The sequence below is a fragment of the Rhinatrema bivittatum genome, chromosome 19 (assembly GCF_901001135.1).
Source record: "Rhinatrema bivittatum chromosome 19, aRhiBiv1.1, whole genome shotgun sequence".
Classification (NCBI taxonomy): Eukaryota; Metazoa; Chordata; class Amphibia; order Gymnophiona; family Rhinatrematidae; genus Rhinatrema; species Rhinatrema bivittatum.
In genome coordinates this window covers 30,201,466-30,224,247 of record NC_042633.1, presented here as the reverse complement: position 1 = coordinate 30,224,247, position 22,782 = coordinate 30,201,466, and the positions used below count along the sequence as shown (strand labels likewise).

General features: G+C 47.9%; 1 protein-coding gene across 2 annotated transcripts; it reads left to right on the top strand.

Annotated features, from left to right (window-relative positions):
- Nucleotides 1-2,250: 2,250 nt before the first annotated feature.
- LOC115080471 (dehydrogenase/reductase SDR family member 1-like) lies at nucleotides 2,251-19,649 on the top strand. Of its 2 annotated transcripts, XM_029584663.1 has the most exons (9): nucleotides 2,251-2,380; nucleotides 13,658-13,807; nucleotides 14,934-15,077; nucleotides 15,621-15,700; nucleotides 15,960-16,092; nucleotides 16,655-16,795; nucleotides 17,452-17,521; nucleotides 18,482-18,562; nucleotides 19,413-19,549. In XM_029584663.1, exons 2-9 carry the CDS (start codon nucleotides 13,658-13,660, stop codon nucleotides 19,547-19,549), a joined length of 936 nt encoding a protein of 311 aa, XP_029440523.1. In that variant the 5' UTR covers nucleotides 2,251-2,380. The 2 variants fall into 2 exon arrangements, with proteins under 2 accessions (XP_029440523.1, XP_029440524.1); XM_029584664.1 differs by lacking the exon at nucleotides 2,251-2,380 and having other exon boundaries at nucleotides 19,413-19,649.
- The last annotated feature ends 3,133 nt before the right edge of the window (nucleotides 19,650-22,782 follow it).

Sequence of the window (22,782 nt, the reverse complement as noted above, 5' to 3'; positions counted from 1 at the left end):
TGTCACACCCTCTGCTCTCAGAATGAGCCTCTCTCACTGGAACCTTCCCACAAACACAATGTCACAGCCCTTACAAGACTTTCCTTAGAGGAAATCACAACTTGAATATAACACACCCTCTTTATATTAACCTATACACTCACTCTGTGGCAGACAGGGGCCATATGAGGAATGGCGATGTCTCTGTTTTTCCATTGTTTCACTGCATACAGAGTCTGGCTTGTTGCAGTTTCAAGTTCAGTTTTTGTCTGCACATTTCTGTTTATATTTTATGGTCTCTTTATCTGTATTTGGTGAGGTTCTACGTGTGTTCTGCATGTGTGACTGAGGTGAGGTATTCTGATGGCTTGTAGATTTTGTGGCTTGTTCTGATTTCCTAATGGGGAGGTGTATCGATGTTTTAGGGCCTGGTGTAATATTTTCAGTGCTGCCTCTTCACAGGTAAGGTTGTTCTATTTGAATCCTTTTAGTTGATGCTGTTACGGTATGATAGGTTCTAAGTTTCTTTTTTGTTAAGAGTTTTGTGTTACTTCACAAAGCGTCTGGCGGTGGAAGGCGTTTGTGCTGCTGTTACTGAGGTGACAACTGAATTTTGAAAGTATTTTGGATTTTTTTGTATGGTAAGTTATAAGGGTCTTAGAGGTTATAAGACGCTCTTCAACATCTATCTGCTTCCAATATGCCAATTCCTATCAAATCTTAATCTGACCAACTTCATCTATGCTGATGACATTCAAATATTAATCCCAATACAAAAATCACTAGAAGAAACATACAAATTAACAGCCACTTACCTAAGCAGAATAAAGGAAATACTAACCAACTTAAAACTCATCCTTAACTTCAACAAGACTGAAATAATCATATTAGACAGAAAGAACAACTCCCCTCAACTTCCACCACTCAACCTAATGAACCAAAATACGATTATATCTCCAGTCAATCATGCCCACAATCTTGGAGTAATAATTGACAAGGAACTTTTTTCAAAAACCACATCACAACAAAAATCAAAGACAGATATCATAAACTACTAACACTCCGTCAATTAAAACCTTTCCTTTCCACCAACGACTTCAGATCAGTCCTTCAATTACTCATTTTCTCTAACCTGGACTACTGTAATTCACTCCTTTTCAACTTACCTCTAAACACTATCTGTTCACTCCAAATCCTACAAAATGCAGCCACAAGAATCCTCACTGGAACTAAAAAAAATGACCACATCACTCCAACACTTATCTCACTACACTGGCTACCAATAAAATTCAGGATTGAATACAAAATACTATCCATACTACATAAAATTATATATGAAAAACAAGAAAATTGGCTAAGTTCCTCCATAAAACTACATACCCCAAACAGAAACCTCAGATCAGCAAATAAAAGACTTCTAAAGACACCAGCAACTCGTTCCAAGCAACTCACCTCAACCCAAAAGAGAGCAATCTCTCTAGGAAGTCCGAAACTCTGGAACTCCCTCCCAACGGAACTCAGAACTCAAGAAAACCTAAAAACTTTCAAAAAAGATCTAAAAACATGGATGTTCACCAAAGCCTACCAACTCACCCAATGAACAAAACAATGCCAACCCCCTCCGGCCTAACCTTAAGAAAACTGAAACTCAACACAAGTATATCTTATAACAAAGAATTGAAACGTGAAAAACTGAACGGCATCTAACTTGTATATGATGTCTGTATGTTGACAATCATTTGAACCTTTTTGAAAACCTTGTTAACCTCCTTAACCTTGTAAACATTTTATTTTTTTGTAAACCGTTATGATGGCGAAACCGAATGACGGTATATAAAGCTCGCTAAATAAATAAATAAACATCCTAGGTCTGCTGTTAGGGGATTTTCTGTAGATGCAGACTGGAGGTGCAGGATTTACACTGGGATACTGTCCCTTCTTGTACAGACTTTGGACTTCACTCTCATGTCCATACAGAAGAACTGATGTAATGAGGCTAGCAAATAATTGTAATGGTTGTTTTATTGGGAGCTCAAAACAGGCACTTTTTTTTTTTTTTTTAACTTGCACAGAAAGGACTTTTTCTTCTTGGATCTTTTCTAGCCAATTTAATGGTGGTGAGGGAGCGGGGGTGGGCATGGTGAGGGCAAATGTCACTTCGACTTGCCCCCCCTGTCACCACCCAGGGCCAGGTTGCAAATACTTCTGTTTAGAGATGCTGATGAGAGACAATGATGAGCCCTCCTCCTCCTCCCTCACCCTTGCAAGAACAGGAACCGGAATCTATTGAACAATTCAGTCTCTGTGCTAGGGAGCCAGTGCCAGGATCCGCCCACATCTGTGCCCTTCTGCCTCCTTCCCGTTCAGGGCTAAACTGCAGCAGGAAGCCTTCTGCACCCAGGTGAGGCCGGAACACCACAGGGGAGGGCTGGGGCTGGAGACGCTGGGTCCCTATTTGCAAAAGTTAACCTTGTGCAGATGTCCTCCTGCCCTTCCTGTTTGGAGGCTGCCAATTTCACAGGCAGGCAGCCGACCCCCCCCTTCAGTTGCTGGCTCACTTACAGAAACTCCTACAGCAGCCAGCTAAATCCTGGCTTCTGGTGTGCCCTGAAATTACTCTGGCTGGCCTGACCACAAGGGGTCTGTGGGAGATCGAGCACTGCAAACCCAAGAAGAATTATTCATTGGAATCTGCTCAGAAAATGGTGGCCTGAATTGTCCCCTACAGGTCTCACTAAGGCCACCCCGAGCCTTTGCCTAACAGCCCCAATCTGCGGTCTCTAGAGACCTGAGCAGCTCTTCCTGAAAGGGACGGGTTGTGTGGGGCCCTCCCCAGGCCTCCTGCCAGAGACTCTCCCGAGTGCTATCAGTTTTGGAACGTGTCCAGGGTCAGCTTTGGCTGCATTTCTGTATTTCCTATGAAATGAAACCTCACCTGTCTTACTGAGGAAGAAAACCCTCTTCCTATCAGGACCATAACATGCAGATTTGTGAGCTCTGTAGCCCTTTTTTGCTTTGTGGTTATTCATTTTCCTTTTTCCGATATATAATCTGTGTTTCTGCCTAATTCTTTCATCTTGCTTTCTATTTTTTACTTTTGCTACATATCTAGTGCACTCAGTTTTTCCTGGTCTACTTTGGCAAGACTCAAGACCTTTTCTTGGCCTGACAATAAGTACTGAAGGGGTCCACAGGGTCTCTGGTCAGATCCCATTTCTGGCCTCATGACCAGAAATGGGATCTGCCCGTGGCTGGCCACGGGCTTCCTCCTCGGCCGGCCCTTCTTACCTCCAGCCGGGAACGGAGGGGGTTCCCCCCGACGCTGTGACGCCTCCTGCAGCTACGTCTCGGCAGGCCACCGCACAGGCCAAGCTGCGCTGCTCTGCTGAGCAAGTGTCCCTAGGCGCGCGGGCGCACCTCTTCAGAAGTTAAAGGGCCTGAGGCGGGAAAGCCACCACGGCGCCTCCGGATGACATCTCCTGGACCGCCCTACATAAGGACAGCCCGGACCAGCCTTGAGTGCCTCCGAAACGGGTCGACTCCTGCGAGTAGTGAGTTGCTTGTGCTCTTTCTCCAGTGGTTCCTGCTCCTGGGTCCCTGGTTCCGGTCCTGTTCAGGGCTCCTCCCTGCAGGTGGCGCCAACCTCTCTTGGGTTCAAAGGTCCACTGATGTAAAAATGACACAGTTTGCTTTTGCCTTCCAGTCATCCTTTCTCCTGTTTCCCTCGGGGATTAAACAGAGTTTTTCCTACTCATTCTTTCTGTGGCAAGTCTCTTATTTTCTTCCTCAGCTTTGCGAAATGTGCATCTTTGTATTTTGTGCACTGTAGAAGGAAGTGCATTTCTGCTTCTCTGCATGCAAAGTCTGGCTTCTTAGGGTTTCTGTTGTGCTCGGGGGTGGACCCCTGGCCTGAGGCAGTACGGGAACTGGTCACAGGGGGCGGAGCACTGAAGGAGACAGAAGCAGTGTAGATCTTCACCACTGGAAGCCCGCAGTCCCCCCGGGAGGAGCCCGTAGGGACCCGGGCCACTGGGACTTAGGTGGGCCTCGCAGGGTCTCCTGGGAGAATCTGAGTCTGGCGTGCTCACAGAGCCTGGAAGAGCGCTATCGGGTTCAAGGCTGGAAACAGGTTGGAGATGAGCGAACCAGAAGAGTGTTGGTGAAAACAAAGCTAGGGACAGAGCCAGAATCAAGCAAGGTCAGGCGAGCAGGGTCAAGTCCAAGAATCAGTCTGAGTGTCAACGAAGCAAGGGTCAAGATCCAGAGGTCATGCAGGGTCGAAGAACAGGCAGAGGTCTTTGGCAGGCGGCAGGCAGGCAGGTCAGGAACAAGCTGAGCTCTTTACCAGAAAGTCAGTCCGAGGTAAGACCAGGGAGACGAACTACGAACACAGGAACAAGCAGGCAAGGAGCAGGTACAAGCAGGAACGGACTGGAACAGAAGGATCCTGGTACGAGACTAGGAACAAGCAAGCAGGAACACGAGCAAGGGCAATCTCAGGAACAAACCGACCCGATTGCCAAGGCAAGGAAGTGAGGCCAGGAACTTCCTTATAACATGAGTTCAATCAGGGTGCGCTGTGGAACTAGGCCCCACCATGGAACCTACATCAGGGTGGCTGGTCCGTGCGCAAGCGCGTAGGGGCGTGGCTAGCTGCTGAGATGCTGAGGCCTGGCGTGAGGATCGGCACGCGACTGAAGGCTCGGCGACCGCCACCACGGGACGCTTAGGCCTAGCTGGACTTGTAAGGGCCGCGAGGGAGACAGGACTGGGACCCGCTGTGTGACCCCGAAGGTGAGTGGTCCCGTGCGCGTGACGACCACGGTGGGGCGCGCAACAGTTTCCAGCTCACTTTTGGTCTGCACGTTTCTATTTCTAATTTATGCTTACTTAGGGGTAGATGATTTTTTTTTTAATTTTTAATTTATTAAAGTTTTACATTGCAATCAAGAGAAAATGCGCTTGAGTTGTAATCTCAGAGATCAATTACACATAGTTCCCGTCAAGAAAAGCAAGAAAAAAACAAGAAAACAATAATCGCATTTGACTCATTTCCAGTCCACAACAGGCGGAATCTTTCACAACCCCAGGCAATTGTATAATATCCAACTGATTATACGGGGAACTTCCCCTTTCTACGGACTCTATACCAGACTCTTTGCTCAGCCCTCGGCAATAGGAGAGGAAGATATAATAGTAGGAAATACAATCTTATCAGACAAAAATGCTATAAGTTGAGATGGTAAGAAGAAAATGTAAGAGGCATTCTGGTATTTAATTAAACATTTGCAAGGGAATTTTAAGAAAAATAATGCACCTAATTCTTTGACCTTTGGCCTAAGAATCAGAAAGTGTTTTCTTCTTTTTTTATGTCTGTTTTGCTAGATCTGGATGTTTGTTTATCTTGAAATCAAGAAAGATGGCTGAGCGATTACGAAAAAACAATTTGAATATCCAGTCCCGATCAGACTCCAAAAGAAGCGTAACAATGTTGCCGGAGTGATTATATTTTTCTGGGTTGTTTCCAGTAAATTAGGGATGTCCAACGACGGCATCGCCGCTGGAATTATAGTATCAATAATTTTGGTCTGAAGGCACTTTTTTTGATTGAGGAATATAGTAAGTACACTCTAGACAGTAAAGGCAGAGTCATCTCAGGAATCTTAAACACCTCCAATAGAGATTTGTTTCCACATATCCTTCAGGGTTATTGTAGGATCTTTTGGGAAATTTATGGCTCGCAGGTTTTACCCTCTCATTTGGTTCTCCAACTGTTCAAGCTTATTGGTTAAGGCTTGGTTACTTTTAACCGTCAATTGCTGTGATTCTGAAATTCTCCCAATCTCCAATTTGAGATTTAGGCCATCTTTTTTATTGTTGGAGATCTCACTTTCAGCCAGCTTTAAACGATGGTCTAAGATACCAATAGTAGGGCTTATTTGTTTGGAAATATTTATATTCAGTTCCTGAATAGCCTCCCATATCGATTCCAAGGTAAATATTTCAGGTCTTACCAATTCAGGAAGATCGATTGTAGTATTCCTCAAAACATTACTCTCGATTTGCCCCCACTGCAGCAGCTCTGGCACTCCCCGGGATCTCTGTGGGCTTCACAAACCTCTTTCTCACATGCGCACATGTTATAAAATCCGGGGCCGCATGCATATGCGCGCCAGATTTTATAATTCATGCGCGCATGTGGGCCTAATTTTATAAAGGTACGTGCAGCGACGAGATTGGGCCTCTCCCAGTCTGCTCCAATTAAGGTGCGGACTGGGAGGGAACTTCCCTACCCCCCTGCCCATACCCCCTCCCTCTTCCCCTGTCCTTCCCACCCCTAAACCCTTTATTCTACTTCTCCTTTTCTTTGTTATGTTGCTTACTGCTCCGTTGGACTGCCGGTGCGCGCTTCCCTGGCACAGCGGCAAATGGCCGCTGTACCAGCTGCCTCAAGCCCCGCCCCTTTCTATGGGTCCAGCACCTCTGCGCGTAACGGGGGTTGGCTGGGCCCCTTTGAAAATGTGCATGGTGAGCGCAAGGCCCAGCCACGCACGTAACCCCCGTTTTCTATGCCCGTGGCCGATTAAAAATGGGCCCGTTATTTTGTATTTGGAGAGGGCCTGTCCATGTTCTGCACATTTGACTGAAGGGAGAGATTTTGCTAGCCTGGAAGAACAGACGTTTTGCCATGCTGGATCAGATCAAGATCCATCAAGCCTAGCATCCTGTCTCTAATAGTGGCCACTTCGAGTCATAGCCAGCTCTTGGGGGGTGTGACCTCTGCAACTGGGCACAGTAACTGAAAAGGTGCCGTGGGCATCGCTGCGGGGTGGCAAGTCCCACCCCAGTTTTATACATCAGATTGGGCAGGGATAAACCAAACCCCTGCCCATTCCAGTGCAGCTGTCAGCTGCACAATCCTCCATTTCCATCCACCTCCTCACCACCCTCAGCCAGTAGCAGGAGTCACATTTAAACAACCGTCATCTCCTGCTGCCGCAGGATCGATCTTGCAACTCTTACCGTGCGATCGGCCCCACGGCAGCAGGAGATGACATTGATTAACTTCAACTCCTGCTGCTACTTATGGCCTATGCCATAACCATGGGCCGGGTGTATGGCATTGCCGCCCCTTCAAAAGCATAAAAGGAGCAGCAACCTGGCGGCAGCCAGTGGAGCCTATCCCGCTGGTATCTGAAAATAGTGCGAGGCCTGCAGGCTGCTGCAGAGCCCATCCTGGGGCCGCAAAAGGAGCAGAGGACCCAGCAGCAACTAAAGAAAAGGACAGTTAGAGAGAGGGAAGCCCTGAGCCTTTGTGTGTGAGAGTGTGTCTGCGCTAGGGGGAGAGAGCCTGTGTGTGAGGAAGAGAGACCTTGTGTATACGAGAGAGAGGGAGTATGTATGAGAGCACTGGCGTATATATGAGAGAGGGAGTGAGAGCTTGTGTGTGTGAGAGAGAGCCTATGTGTATGTGGGAGCCTATGGGTCACATACAGGCTCTTACACACATGCACACAGTCTCACACGCACATATGTGTGTTTGAGAGAGTCTGTGTATGTGAAGGAAAGAGAGCTGACGTGTGTGTGTCTGTGTGTGAGAGCCTATGTATCATATATAGACTCTCAGTTGTGTGCACATGTGTGTGTAAGCCTGTGAGGGGGAGTAAGCGTGTGTACGTTAGAGAGGGGAAATGTGTGAGAATGAACATGTGTGAGAGAGAGTGAGAGCATGTGTGTGTGAGGGAAAGAGAGAGAGCCTGTGTATTGGAGAGAGAGGGAGTGTGTGTGAAAGCATGGGCATATGTATGAGAGAGTGTGTGAGAGAATGAACGTGTGTAAATGTGTGATTGAGAGAGCGGATACAATTTGTGCAGCCCCCTCTTCCAATCCACGACAATCTCAGAGTAACTGGAAATGAAAAGATCCCAGGTATGGAAAGCAGGAGATTTCTAAATCCTTATTAGTTTAATTTTTGCGTGGTGGTTGATGTTTCTGCTGTTTTGAAATATATTATTAGTGTTTTGGGAAATTTATAACCTTTTTTAAATTATTAGATGTTCTATTCATCAGCTGTTTTGAAATGTTTATTCTTTTTATTAGTATGATTGTAGCATTAAGATTCTTGATTTTATTGTTTGATGTTTTATGAGGAATGCTAATGTTGCACTGCATACAGTGTCTGGCTTGTTGCGATTTGCAGTTCGGTGTTTGTCTGCACATTTCTATTTATGCTTTATGGTCTCTTTATTCTGTATTTGTCCCCAACAGTTAACTGACACCTGTGGGTATATTTTGTGTAATCTATGAGGTGCTAAGTATCATCTGAATAAGATCTTTTTTCCCATTTTCTAAAATGATTGATGCAGCACTGTCAGATGATTTAAAAAATAGTTTTGCTGGGTGGCTAAAACTGTCCAGGACTTTTTTCTGCATATAGGCCCCTTAGGAGTTTTTCTTGTAATGTCTTATAGCCAAGTTGCCAGATAAAGTTAATGTCAGGCTAATTAGGTTAATTAGGCAGAATTTATTTGGGTTGGGAATGTTTTGGCTGAGTTCTGCTGGTAATGTGTGATGCAGGGGATACGTGAAAGACAGAAAATGGGGGGTGAGGGGAAAGTCTTTTTATTCTGTAGATGCAGCATTTCTCTAAGGCCAGCATCGGAGTGGTGGAGGGGGGTAGGGTGGGAACGGGGAGAGACTGCTCAGGGTGGAGAGAAAGGGTTCCCACTGCTGCTTGATAGCCCTGCTCCCTCTCAGCCCCCTCAGTCTGACTTTCTAACATTAAGAAATATGAGCAAGTCTGTTTGCTTTATAAATCTCTTTATACTGTAGATGTGGGTAGGTGAGGGACGCGGGCTCCCAGTAAGCCCTGGGTGTTTGGTGACAGCGTCGGAGGAGGATGGAGATGGCAGGTCCCTGCAGATGCAGCCCCTCCTTCTGCGGGGTTTGCCTTGGCCATCCCACCTGGAATACTCTATAACCGCACCCGTTGGCAGGTAGCCCTTTGGGTGTAGTAATGAGTAGGGAAGGTAGAGTTTTGTTGTTTTACAGGCCCAGCTGGTCTCAGCCAGGCAAGCCCTGCTTGGTGGTCCCGGCCAGGGTCGGGAGGGGTTCCTTTCCCATACACAACCTGTCTGCTTGGGTTAGTCCCCTCTGGGTCCGTTTTTAGAGCTCTTTTACTCTTTAAGCACTGGGGCCTCGCTGGCGCTCCTGGCTCAGGGGATGGGAAGCTTTGGGTTTGGTGCTGGGCAGGTTAGGGAAGAGCTGCCCTCTGTTTGAGCCTCAGTGACCCGCTGGGAGCCACCCCCCAGAGTCTTCCTGAGCTTGGTAAAACCGAATTTCAAGATCCAGGTCGGACGTCCTGACTGCCCCTTCCTTCCTGTCGGGAGCGTCCAGAGTCCTGCTCTCAGGGTTCCTCCCATCAGGGATTCAAAAGAAAGACAAGGACTGCAACAGTAGCCAAGACCCAAGCCAACAAACTGTGAGTGAAGGCAAAGCCTATTATTCAAGAAGTCACCCAACCGGTGCTGCCCAAGCTTGGGGGGAGAGAGAGGAGAGGAGCTTATCTCTTTGTGCAGAGACTGCAGCCCAATCTCCTTGCCAGCTGGAGGGGGGTGGTTCTGCCCATCAGAAGGACGCCCTGCCCACCTGGAGGGTAGGACGTCTCCTGGCTGGCGTTTGATCTTCCTGCACAGATTGAGGAGGAACTTGGTACAAGAGGAATCATTGTGCTGCTGTGCGTTTCAGACTGTGCCAGTTTCACCATGTTCATCAGTAAAGATTCATTTGGGCACGCCAGCCTTTCTTTGTCACACCCAGCACGCTCCCTGGTTGCCCCAGGGAAATCATAAAAGGAGACAGGGAAGCCACCCTTAGCACCCCCTCCCCCCCCCCCCCCCCACACACACACACACACTTGACCAAGGCTCCAGGCCCTGGAAGGGAAGAGTCAGTGTTCAAGCGAGACTGGGAGGGTTCTGTCCCCGCGAGAACTACAAATATTTTTATGTCCTCACCCGTGCTGGATATGCACACAGGGGTGGGGTTACATTGACAACGGCAAAAACTAAATACGCCTATTTCTAACCAAGAAATGCTACCAGTTTTTGGGTCATTACCATCTTTCAAATCCCCTGGCCCAGATAGGTTAAATGCCGATTTCTATAAGGTAGCGTCTTTTCAAATTGTAGACTGTATCAAGAGATGGCAAGAGGGAAATGAATGCCTTCTTCTCTGCAAGGGGCAATTATCTGTATTATCCCTAAACAAGGGTGTGATATGATGAGTCTGACTTCATACTGACCCATTTCGTTATTAAACGAAGATATTCACATATATATATATATATATATATATGTGCTAAGCTCATAGCTAACAGGCTTAAGCCGATTCTGCAATCCTTGCTATCAGATTCTCAGGTTGGGGTCGTGCTGGGCAGGCATTCCAGCTGGAATAGATGTAAACTAGTAGCAGTCTTGGAGACTTGCTGTAACCCAGGGTTTGAGAAAGGACCCGCTGGCTGTGGGTTTAGATGCGGAAAAGGCTTTCGCTAGGGCCTTAGGTTTTCAAGGGGAAGTATTAGACTTTATTTGTGTTTGATAAGAAATGTGTGTCTTTGCATTTTCCCTTGCAGCATGACACTAGGCAGGGTTGTCCCATTATGTTCTCTACGTTTTATTTTTTTCTTTAGAGTCCTTAGCTCTTAACTTAAAGGCAGAGCTGTGTGTAAAAAGTATTTCCATAGGGAGCAATGTTGCCATAACGCTGCTCTTTGCAGATGATATTGTGTTAATGAGCTGAGAAGCTAGAACTGTTCCTGTAGTGTTGGCTGTTAGCGAGTCTATGTGGATTTCAGCTTAATGTAGACAAACCTGAGGTACTTGATCATCATAGGGGGTGATCGTTTACCAAGTTGGGATAAAGTTCCCCTGAAACGAACAGCTGGGAAACTTAAATATATAGGTATTTGGATTCACGAACACCAGCAGAACTGTAGAGTATGAACACTAAGGGGCAGATTTTAAAAGCCCTACGCGCGTCAATCCAGGTGGATTTACATGCGCCGGGCCTATTTTCAAAAGGCCCGGTGACGCACATAAAGCCCCGGGACACGTGCAAGTCTCGGGGCGGGCAGGGGGCAGGACGGGGGCGAGGCGGATGGTCTGGGGGCAGGGTGGGGCGCTCCGGGGGCGGGGCAGGCGGCGTGGACGAAGACTCCGGCGCAGTGGCTTTGGGCGGGAACGCGCGCGTTCAGCCCCGCGGCAGCTTCAGCGCCCCTTTATTGCATGGGGTGCTGGGTTTTCCCTTGGCAGCTTTTCTCTTTGTCTGCTAGAGCTTCTCCATTTCTGCCCATTTGGGGAACCCACCATTTCCAGCCCGGATGCCCAGATGGAGTTGGTGACTGGTGATCCATTGATGGCAGGAACGTCTTTTGAATTTTGTTCCAAGGAGAAGGGTTTCAGGAAGCAAGATTTTTGGGGGGGTTTTTTCCATCTGCAACTTCCAGCATTCAGCCGGTCTTTACCCAAGTGGCTTTGCCGGCCATATCAACTCAGTTTGCTACCTCTATGGCAGTTTGTTGTAAACAGAAGGGTGTCTATTTCAATATTATATAAACTCCTAGTTATGGGTTAACCCATTGTCTGTTCTGACATCGCTGGCAGAGACTGGGACGTTGTTATTGGACTTCCTTAGTGAAAGCTGTGACCGCTGATGTTGATTTGCCTGAAATGCAACTTTGGGTATCACATAGAAGAATTAGGGAACTGCTGCAACTGATCGGTGTGTGGAGCGGGGCACTTAATTTCATCACTTACGGGCTTGCCCTAGAATTCAGGTTACTTGATAACCAAAAGAAAAAAAGGCAGATTTTTACTGCTTTCTTTCTCTCTCTGGAGTTGGGAGGTTTTTATAGGTTTAGAGTTGGGGCTATAAAGGGAAAAATGAACTGGCTAATGTTTGACATTACCTTAATCAGTTGGCTGTTTTTTGTATCAATGATCAATAAAAAAAAAGGTTTAACTCTAATATGTACGCAGGTATCACAGGTCTCTGTAATTAGATTTTTCATTTGTATTTTTATTTTACTCACAACCTACTTAATAGCAGGTGAGGCAGGCAGTCTGGAGTCATTCATATCTATGTGTTCTTTATTTAAATTTGCCGTTACAGCAGACTCTCTGGCAGTATACAGAAGTATCCTTGGACGCTACCTCCCTCCAAGCCATGCGCTGCTGAGCGACTGTCGGCTTTCCCCATGTTCTAGTTGAAAAGCTGCTCTATCTCCTTTTTAAATGGATCCCATCCCATTGGAATAGGCTCCCCCTTCCCCAGAATGTTCCTGATAAAGTTAAAACCCTCTTCCCTGCACCCTTGTCTCATCCACGCATTGAGACTCTGGAGCTCAGCCTGCCTTTGGGATCCTGTCATGGAATGGGGAACATTTCTGAGAATGAAACCCTAGAAGTTCTAGATTTCAATTTCCTACCTAAAAGCCTAAATTTAACCTCTAGAACCCCCCTCTCCTGCACCTTCCAATGTTATTGGTGCCCACATCTTCAACAGCCAGCTCCTCCCTGGCATTCTCTAAAATCCTATCTAGGTGACATCAGGCACCCAGCTATGACTAAATTGCCAGTCACAATGGCAGTCCAAATCCTTCCCTGTTGGGCACTACTAGGGCCTTCCTGATGTAAGGCCCCCCTGCACCTAGGCAGCAAACCTATCGTTCCATCAAAGCCATAACTCTCAGGACCACAAATAGCAACATCCCTGCCTAGGAAAAGGCTGCAATGCAAAAATACCCCAGGCTCCAGAACATCAACTTTGGAAAAAAAAAAAAAGAACAAGCTGGACTGCCGCAGATCCCTGCAGAGAAATCGCACCCTAGCAAAATCCCGTGCCTTGGTCCCAAGCGCAGAATAAAAAAAACAGACTGAGGGGCCTCGAATTACACAGAGAAAACATGCAGAGAGCGTAAAGGTTGTGTTCCCTGCCTTCCCCCAGGTACGCAATGCTGTGAGCTTTTATCTACAGCTGGAAAAGGGGGCAAGAAAAGGCTGGGAAAGTGCATGTGAGGAAGTAATTTTGTTCTGAAAGGGAAACACAGAAACATATAGAAACATAGAAACATAGAAATGACGGCAGAAGAAGACCAAATGGCCCATCCAGTCTGCCCAGCAAGCCTCACACATTTTTTCTCTCATACTTCCTTTCCTTTTTGCCTGTATGCATTATTTGGCTAATAGACAAATTATAACGGCAAGAAAGAGCCCTGTAATGAAACAATTATAGCGATGAGAGGTGCAGCAGTGACACCCGGTGGCCGACGGAGAGGTTGCAGCAGTGAGTTTTCATTTCATGGTACAATGGTGACACCCGGTGGCCGACGGAGAGGTTGCAGCAGCGAGTTTTCATTTCATGGTGCAATGGTGACACCCGGTGGCCAACGGAGAGGTTGCAGCAGTGAGTTTTCATTCATGGTGCAATGGTGACACCTGATGGCTAATGCAAGCCCAGCGGTGCTACTGTAGGGAAAGATTGAATCGGCTTTGCTTGTGGTGATCGGGTTCTTGCTGTTCTGTTACTGATCAGCGACGCACACTCTCTCTCCCTCTCTCCCACCCGATGACTGCGTCACTCCCTGCATAGTTACTGGTGTCTCTCTTTCTCCTATCAGATGGCTGCGTCACTCTCCGGCAAGGTCTGTGTTGTTACAGGTGCATCCCGTGGTATCGGGAAGGGAATAGCGTTGCAGCTCTCTGAAGCTGGGGCCACGGTGTACATCACAGGACGTAAGGAGGGCACCTTGGTGCAGGCAGCACAGGAGGTAAGGAGCTCTGGGGTGTCTCTGTGATATTTGAGTTTATTCATACTTTGCCTTTCTCCTTCCATCTTCTCATCTGCTCTCAGCAGAGTCAACATTTTGCTTGCATCCTCTCCATGAGGGGGTGGGTTGGTGTAGGAAGCTTACACTGCTGTTACCTGTGCTGTATCTTTGTCTGTGCCAGCCTTTACCCTCTTACTTCCCCACCACTGAAGATCCTCTGTACCCAACCCTTCGCTCCCCCATCACTGAGGATCCTCTGTTCCTATCCCAAGCTTTACCCCTTGCTCCCCCACTACAGAAGATTATTTGTATAAGACTTTGTTGTGGTTTTAACCTCCAGCACCTCCCTTACGCAGCTGTTCCATGCACCCACCACCACTCCTGTGAAGAAATATTTTCTAATATTGCTCCTGAGTACATTTCCTTCCAGCCTCATATTGTGTACCCGTGTTACAGAACTCCCTTTCCACTGAAAAATACCTCATGTGCACTCTGTATGCCTTTGAGCTATTGTATCCCTCCACCCACCCACCCACACACCCCCCTCCACCCACACAATCTCCACACACACCTCCACCCACACACACCTCTCTACCCCCATCCTTTCTTACTTCTAGGGTTATATGTATTTTGGTTTTTAAGTCTCATTTCAGAAGGATGTAGACAGAATAGAGGAAATTCAGGGAAGGGCAACCAAAATTGGTGCAGAGCCTGCCCCAAAATCCCTCTCAGGATGAAACTGGACCAGAATATGCATGCCCTAAGGGAGAGGAGAAACGGGGGCCAAGATTGAGAAATTCAAATGAATAATGCCTAAGAAACGCGTATTTTTCACTGGAAAGGAAATGCTAGAAGAAGAAGTCGTGCTAGAAGGCTCAAAGTGGGTGGAATCGGGTGTAACATCAGGAAATATTTCTTCACGGAAAAGGTGACGGATGAATGAAAGAACAATCCAGGGCAGGTGATGGTGGCAAAAAATGTCAACAGAATCCAGGAAAGCCTGGGAGAGGCTTAGAGGATCTCTGGTTACAAAGAAGCAAAGGGAATGCCAGAGACCAGCTGGGGTCCATGGCGCTGTAAATTGAGCAGAGACCAGATGGGCCTAATGCTCCTCCTCTGCAATTAGGTGCAGTCCCGTGGTGGGAAATGCATCCCAGTGGTGTGTGACTCTACGAAAGATGACGATATTCAGCTCCTGTTTGAGAGAGTCCGGCGGGAACAGAAAGGACGGCTGGATATTCTGGTGAACAACGCCTTCGCCGCAGTACAGGTAGTACTTAGGATCACTCATTGTCCCCCCCTCACTTGGGACAGGGAACACAGGCTGATTGACCTACTCACCTGGTACAGGTGACACTCAGACTGTCAGGTATTCACCTGGGACAGGACAGATGCAGGCTATCACACTTACCTGGTACAAGAGTCACAGCTGAGAGAGGATATGTGGGGTAAAGGGGTGGGGAAAGAAAGAAACAGGGTTTACCGAGGTAAGCTGCTGAAGGATGGATGGGGTAATGGGAGAAAGAGTCAGAGGTGAGGGATTGAAAGGTGGGAAAAAGAGGAGGGATAGATGATTGATAGGAGAAGGGGTGAAGGATGATTAGTGTCAGAGAGATAGGGGATGAAGGATGGATAGGAAGGGTCTGAGGTTTTACGTAGAGATGAGGGGTAAAGGATAGATGGAGCGAAAGGCTCTGAGGGACAGATGGTGCAATGCCAACAGATGTAGGGAAGGGAAGAAACAAAGGGGGTGTGGAGAAAGCTCCAGTAGTCAGAGTAGAGGTAAACCATGACCTCTTATTTTTCTCACCAGACAATTACAGCAAACCAGAAGAAAAAGTTCTGGGAGTGTCCTGTCACCTTCTGGGATGACATCAACAATGCAGGTCTAAGGTGAGGCCAGGTAGACATTTTGGGGAGACGCTTAACATAAGGAGGGGTTTGATGGGGGGGGGGGGGGGGGGGGCGGGGGGAGGGAGCATGGTCAGCAGCAGGAAGAGAGACTGATCAGAAGTGGCCATGTGTGTTAGGGGCTGGTAGAGATGAGATTCCAAACAGCAGCTGAGAGCTGAGCCTTTATTTGCTGCCATGTTTAGCATTTCTGTTGGGAGAGCTTCTGCCACTCATGTTGTCTCTCCCTTCTTTCTCCCAGAGGACACTACATCTGCTCAGTTTATGCTGCCCGGATGATGGTGGAGGCGCAGCGCGGTCTCATTGTTATCATTTCATCCATTGGTGGCCTCATGTACATCTCTAACATCCCCTACGGTGTCGGGAAGGAAGCGGTGAGACCCATCTTTCTTCCTCCTGTCTCTGCCATGCCCGAAGTCCATTTCTCGCAGTTGCAGCCAACTCCTGTCTCCCCGGGCCACAGAGAACTATGGCTTTCTGGTTACCCATAATATGCACGCTGACATGGGTGGCCCTGAGCAGAACTGAATAATATTCACTGCAATATTCCTGAAAGCCAAACCCTTTGGTGGTGCTCGTGCACGGGAATGGTTGCCCTCATTGTATTGTGAAGCCTCGAGCTTGATTTTGGTCGTTCACTGTCCCAACTCTTTCCATTTCTGACTTACTCCATCTCCTGCGTTCCTCGCCCCTTGCTTTCTCAGACCCTAATCTCATGCTCTGTCCAGTTTTCATCTTTCTTGCTAACACACCACCCATTCCCCCTTTCCTCCTTCTTTGACATTTTGCCCTCCTAAACCCGGGCTCCCCTCAGCGTAGTCCCAATCCATTTTGATCAATGCCTCTTATCTTGTTTCCTTTTATTTTATCAATGGGGGCTGGGTGGAGGGGATGCCCCTTTGTATTCTCAGTGTTTCTTTCATGGCCTTTTTCTAGTGTGACCGGCTGGCAGCAGACTGTGCCATGGAGCTGCGGAAACATGGAGTGGCCTACGTGTCGCTCTGGCCAGGTGCTGTCCTAACGGAGACTGTGGAGGAATACCTGTCAAATATGGAATCCTCCGGTCAGCAGTCACAGGTAAAGTAGCAAACCCCAAACTGATCCAGCCTACGTGGAGAGTGGAACTGGTCAAATATCTCAGAAGGAGGGGGATAACCTCCCCAAAACAATGCCACAGGGAAGTTATAATCCTGCCCCCTTCCAAAGAGAGAGTGTAAATACCTCTGAGGGAGACTGTAAGCTCCCCAAACACTATTCCAGGGGAGGAGTAATCACCACCAACACTTTTTTTTCACAGGGGGGAATGTAACCCGCTGCTCCCCCCCACCACACAGACACATACCCCCCCCCCCCTTTAGAGAGAGTGACCTTTGCGAGAGAGCAATTGACTAAAATTGCAAACACCTCTATGTTGGGTTTTCCATTCCCCCCGCCCTGCCATTAAACACATATTCATGGACAGGGTAAGAATCTGCCAAAACAGCACATTTCTTTCTTTCCAAACAATCGGATAGTGCGCCTTGTCTCAAGGCCTTCAATGGATAGCCGTAGTCCTCTCTTTCCTTGTAGAACTGAATTAGGAGAGGGTCTTGGCTTCTTGCCCAAGATAAATGATGCCCCATTCCTTTATAAAGAATCCTGTACCGCAGCCATTGCCGCTCTGGGGAAGAGAGAGGACGGACTTTTGACTAGTCTTCAGCAAAATAAAGTCTTTTCTTCCCTTGATTCTGCAGTATCAAAGGATATTCTCTAACGCCGAAACTCCAGAGCTGAGTGGGAAATGCATCGTGTCTCTGGCTGCAGGTAAATTTAAGGAGTCACAGCCTACTTGAGGCCTGGGAGTCTAGCATGTCGGCACCTATCCACTGGAGGTGAAGCAGGGGGAGGGGGGATTGTAGTTTAGGACAGTGGTTCGCAACCCCATCCTTGGGACACACTTAGCCAATCAGGATTTCACGGTACTCACAATGAAACAGATTGGCATGCTAATGCAGCAGTGCATGCAAATCAATCTCATGCATATTTATTGTGGATATTCTGAAAACCCAACTGGCTAAGTGTATCCGGAGGACTGGTTGAGAACCACTGCTTTAGAGATTTCTGTCCAAAACCGAACATTTGGCTTGTTCCTCACTGATCCCCGAGAGCACATGCTGGTACAGGTTTACCTGTGCCTGGGCCAGGGTTTAGCTGGAATGAGGAGCATTTTAGAGCAATGTTTCCCAATCCTTGCCTGGCGGCACACCAGGATATCCTTAAGAAATATACATAAGATAATTTGCATATACTGGAGGCCCAAGGTGTGCAGATCTCTCTCATGCATATTCATTTTGGCAATCCTGAAAACCTGACTGGAAAGGTGTGGGTTAGGAGAGGGTTGGCAAACACAGGGTTAGACCCAGCAGCAACCTCACGCCTCTGCTCCCCCTGATCTGGGCAAGGGAAGACAGGTGTGCCTGCTGGAACCACACTCCGTGCAATGAATGCACGTGAAATAATCCATAGGTCTTTTTGCGAGTACACACCGCAGTATTAGCTGGAGCTATCTAAATTCCCCCTTCATCCCTTGTTCACAGGGCTCCATGACCTTCCACCCTCTCCTTACTACGTAGTAGACCACCTCCATTCACTTTCACCTTCTCCTATCTTTACTTGTAGGGGCCCTTTGCCCTTTTCCGTGACTGACGACGTTAGTTATTGTGATGGTTTTGGGGCTCCATGCTTATCTCTGCCACCTCTCACCCTTTATTCATTCATCTCCAGATCACAATCTCATGAAACTCAGTGGGAAGGTTCTCTTGACCTGTGACCTCGCCAGACGCTATGGACTGCGGGATGTGGATGGTAAGATCCCCCATCGGGCATTCAGTTCTGGGCTAATTTCCTCTTAAGAGACATGGGATGAAGAGTGGTCTAGTGATTAGACCGTGACTCGGAGTGGGTAGTATCCTGAGACACGAGTTCTAGATAGCCCTCCGATGCCAGCTGGGCGTGGCACAGGGACAAGTCACTTTAGCTTGCTCTGCCTTCCAGTCACTTTGTGTGTCTGTGTATGGCCATGGGGCAAGTCCTGTTATCTCCTTGTGCCTCATTTCTAAGCCTCAGCTCTGCCGCTGCCTCTGAGTGTGACCCTGGGGCATTATTACCCTGTTTTCTCTGGGCCCCAGTTGAAAGACAAGGAATGTGTCCTCATCTGGATCCCCTAATCAACAAATACAAAAATAAAACTTCAAATTACTGTCATTGGCTACTTCTGTGTGTCATAATGTAAACCATGGTGATCTTCATGTGGAACAACATTATATAAAATGGGTAAATAAATAAACAAAACAAGCAAATGGCACACATGCTGCTTCACCAGCTAAATTATGACTTTGTCCTGCGGGGGTCTCTCACCTCCCGCTTCAGAGAACGTAAAGGATCCTTACTCATTCAGTGTCCCTCATCCTCCCCAATCAGTCTCTAGCGATTGGGTTTGCAGGACAGTCCCAGGATGAGTAGGGTAGAGGGGAAGGACACATGGACAGTTCTCCACATTCGTCTTCTAGATACACAAGTTGCAGTCTATTCCTGGTGGGTGTAAGTCAGAGGGATGGACACAGAGTTCTCCACATTCAGTCTCTCCAGTTGCTGCACTTGGAGTGTGAGGTTGGACCTGCTCATGCCTCGCTTTCCTTCTCTTCCCCTCTTGCAGGACGCTCCGTCAGTCAGTTCACCTCTCTGCAGAACCTGCTCCTGTTCTTTCCCTCGCTGGCCTGGCTCTCCCGTTTCATACCAGGCTTTATTCGGATACCAAAGTGGATCCTCACCCTCTCTGCCAGCAAGTTCTAGTCCTTGCTCTGCAAGCAGGGCCTCTCCAGGGTATGTGCTGCAGCAACGCAAATTTGAATCATGCCTATTAAATGTATATAAAGTCATTTTCTAAATTTGATTTGAATGTGTATAATTTTTGTTCTAAGAGTTTTATGAGTGGGGGGGGGGGATCTTGTGCATGGAGGAGAGGGAAGACCGAAAGGAGAATTCAGAGATGGGGAGGGCTCTGGGATCTTAGGGTGGTGGTGGTGGGAGATGCTCCAGCCCTTTCCCCTCTTGTATCCCCCCTCTAGTCCTATTTCTCCATTCACCTCCTCTGTCCCCGTTCTTTTTTTTCCTTCCATCCCAGATGCAAAACAGCCCCTATGCTTCTCCCCTAGCCCCACCTTCTCACGCCCCCAGGTTCCCCCAAGCCCAGCGCCCCCAGCGCTTTCACAAGCCTCCCCACAAAACGTCACATCCCCTCCAGCGCGCCTCTTTCCTCTGACAATCCGTCAGTGCTGAGCAGGCAACCAGAGCCCTAGCTGGGGCACAGCCGCAGGAGCCACTGTCCTAATGGCTCTATAATGCTGGGCCGCCCCATGGGCCCCGAAACTGTCGGGAGCAAAGAGGAACCCCTGCCCTAGGCCGAGCAGCATCTGGCTGCTGCCCTGGCCCCAACGCGGATGTGTCCCGTGAGGCCAAAAAATGGAAACCCAAAAGCAGAAAGCCCACACAGGGCCAGCGGAAGCCAGGAGCTGTTATTTATTTATTTTATAGTCCACCTTTTCAGCCCTGCTTACATCCCGGTACTGGAGGCATTTCCCTGGCCCCAGAGGGATTATAAGCAAAGGGGGTGGTTTACGAAGCACCCAGAATGGGAGAAAAGCTTTTCGGAAATAGGCCCCAACGTTTGTATCTGAGGCGATGTCTGTCGCGTGAACCGACGTGCCTGTGGTGATAGGATTTGAACTCTGCTTTGCAGGGTTCCCAAACCACTAGGCTGCTTCTCCTCTCTGAGCCTGCAGAAATCAAACAGTGCCTATACCCCATAAAGCTCATAATAAACAGAGAGAAAACCGAACTAATCATCCTAGACAAAAAGTCAGTGAATCTCCCATGCAACCACTCCAAACGGAAAACCCTAAAACACTCATCTCTCCAGTCGGCCATGCTCGAAACCTAGGACTAACCATAGATAAAGAACTCTCCTACAAAACCCACATCACAAACAAATCAGGCCAGTGCAGTCCAACATAGTAGATGACAGCGATAAGAACCCATTGACCCATCCATTCTGTCCCATACTCTTCCTCTGTGGTTTTCTTCCACTCTGGGAAGATAGGCATAGAAACAAATGCCCCACACTTAAACTAACATCATTTGCCCTCTCCCACCCCTCTCTTTTATCCCACCCTTCCCCCCATCTCCAGCAGCAGGTCATTCTGGGTCTTGTCATCTTCGTCTTTGGCACTTATAACCCCATATACTCCTCCCCCCCCCCTTCCTATGTAGAAATCCAAACAGTCATCAAGAACTAGTGAGGCTGTTTTGCAATAGACCTGGGCAGCCTGCACTCGGAGTTGTAACCCTGGCAGCTCCGTGCAGCTTACCCCAGCCTTCCTGGAAGCCTGATGCAGCCACACTGCCATGCTCAGCCCGACTGGAGTCAATTCTCCCTTCGTTGGTCCCCTAAAGTTGCGTATGACTACCTTTATGGCTCGCTTTCCTGCAAAACACCCATCAGTCACATTTTAGAAAAGCTGACATTTTCTTTTAAGATTTTACACTAGAAGGGTTTTGGTTAGAACAGTGAGAGCAAAAGGTCTGGGGGTGTGTGCGTTTCTGGTGGCTCAGTAAGAAGTACTTGGCCGGCTGTGGGTTTGAATCCATTCCTGCTACAAACTTCCCTGTTTATTTTAAAGCAGAGGCAGGGAGAGATTTCCAAGACTCGTTCTGGTACCGAAATGCCATCGCTGTGGCATTAACATTGGCTCGGTGCTGCATACACCATGCAATTCTATGCTGGAGAATCTGCCAGCATCCGCAGCCCTGGCCCAACCGGGCAGTAGAAGAGCACTGGATAGCGCTACTAGTGCGCTGGCCAAACTTTCGGTAAATCTCTAGCCTTGCTTCGTTAGTGAAAAAGCAAGCAGCGCAGAAGCTGTTCTCACCTTCATGTCTGTAAAAAGTATCAAGACTGATCTCCTGCTTTAGCTTCTAACTTGTCGTGGTGGGCAGCGATACCATAAACCCAAGCTGCCCTACCCTGCCTTTGGTTAGGGCTCCTCAACGCTTGATGGGCTTTCATTAGACCCCTGTATGGGCTCTCTCAGGAGTGCAAGGAACACCACCGCAGCACACTAACTGTCTTGAAATGCAGAATTTGATCAACCACCCACAGAGATCTAGCCCCAATGGCACCTGAGAAACCCACCCCAAAAAACTCAGAAAAGAACAAAGAAGTTTTATAGACACCCAACTAAAAGTTGACAGCCAACTATTTTTTTATTATGCAAAATTAGTTTACATCATTTAATGTGCAAAATCACATTTATACAAATGTCCAGCAGAAGGTTCTAACTCTCACCACAAGATCTACCTCAAAACTGAAGACTGGAGGTAGAATCAGCAGAAAAAAAGAAAGAATGTAATTCTGCTATACAAATATTGGCGAGACTTTAACAGGAGCACTGGAAGGCAGGCTCTAGTGCAAGGGGCAACAATGCTGGAACAGCCTGGCAAAAGTGATCAACATGCAATCAAATTTGAGATCAGCACTGGAGGGAAAATAATTACTGCAATAAGCGAACTTCACCAAGAGAGACCAGCGGCGTGGGGCAGTGGTGCTGCTCGTCAGTTCACCGAAGATGGACACAGGGGTGAAGTTCCTCTTGGGATTTTTCTAGTTATCCCCTTCTTACTCTCTACCGTGTTTTCTAGCGACCTTACGGCTGACCTCTTTTGGTGCCTCTGATATGGCATCTGGTAAATCTGGGAAGCTTGAATTGGCCTGTGTAGCAAGGCAAGGAATCAAAGCCTGCGACTCCCTCTCAGAAAATGGCATCAGATAAAGATGATGTTTCCCTGGTAATCCCAGAGCAGTTATAGCCTTGGGAATGTTAATGCAGGAGAAATGCCAAGCAACCAAAGGGCTTAAAAATGATATACAATGCTTGAAAGAGCAATGCTTGCATACATGCAAGGGTAGGCAGAGGAGACTGAGAAGAGGCTGGTAGAGCAGCAGAACAAGATGGAAGCAGTGCAGCAGC

Bases quoted from the DNA above. Each gene is read 5' to 3' on its own strand.
- LOC115080471 (XM_029584664.1), top strand. From the start codon at position 13,658: ATGGCTGCGTCACTCTCCGGCAAGGTCTGTGTTGTTACAGGTGCATCC. The intron at 16,093-16,654 runs GTGAGACCCATC...GCCTTTTTCTAG, and splicing joins ACGGTGTCGGGAAGGAAGCG to TGTGACCGGCTGGCAGCAGA. The intron at 16,796-17,451 runs GTAAAGTAGCAA...TTGATTCTGCAG, and splicing joins CCTCCGGTCAGCAGTCACAG to TATCAAAGGATATTCTCTAA.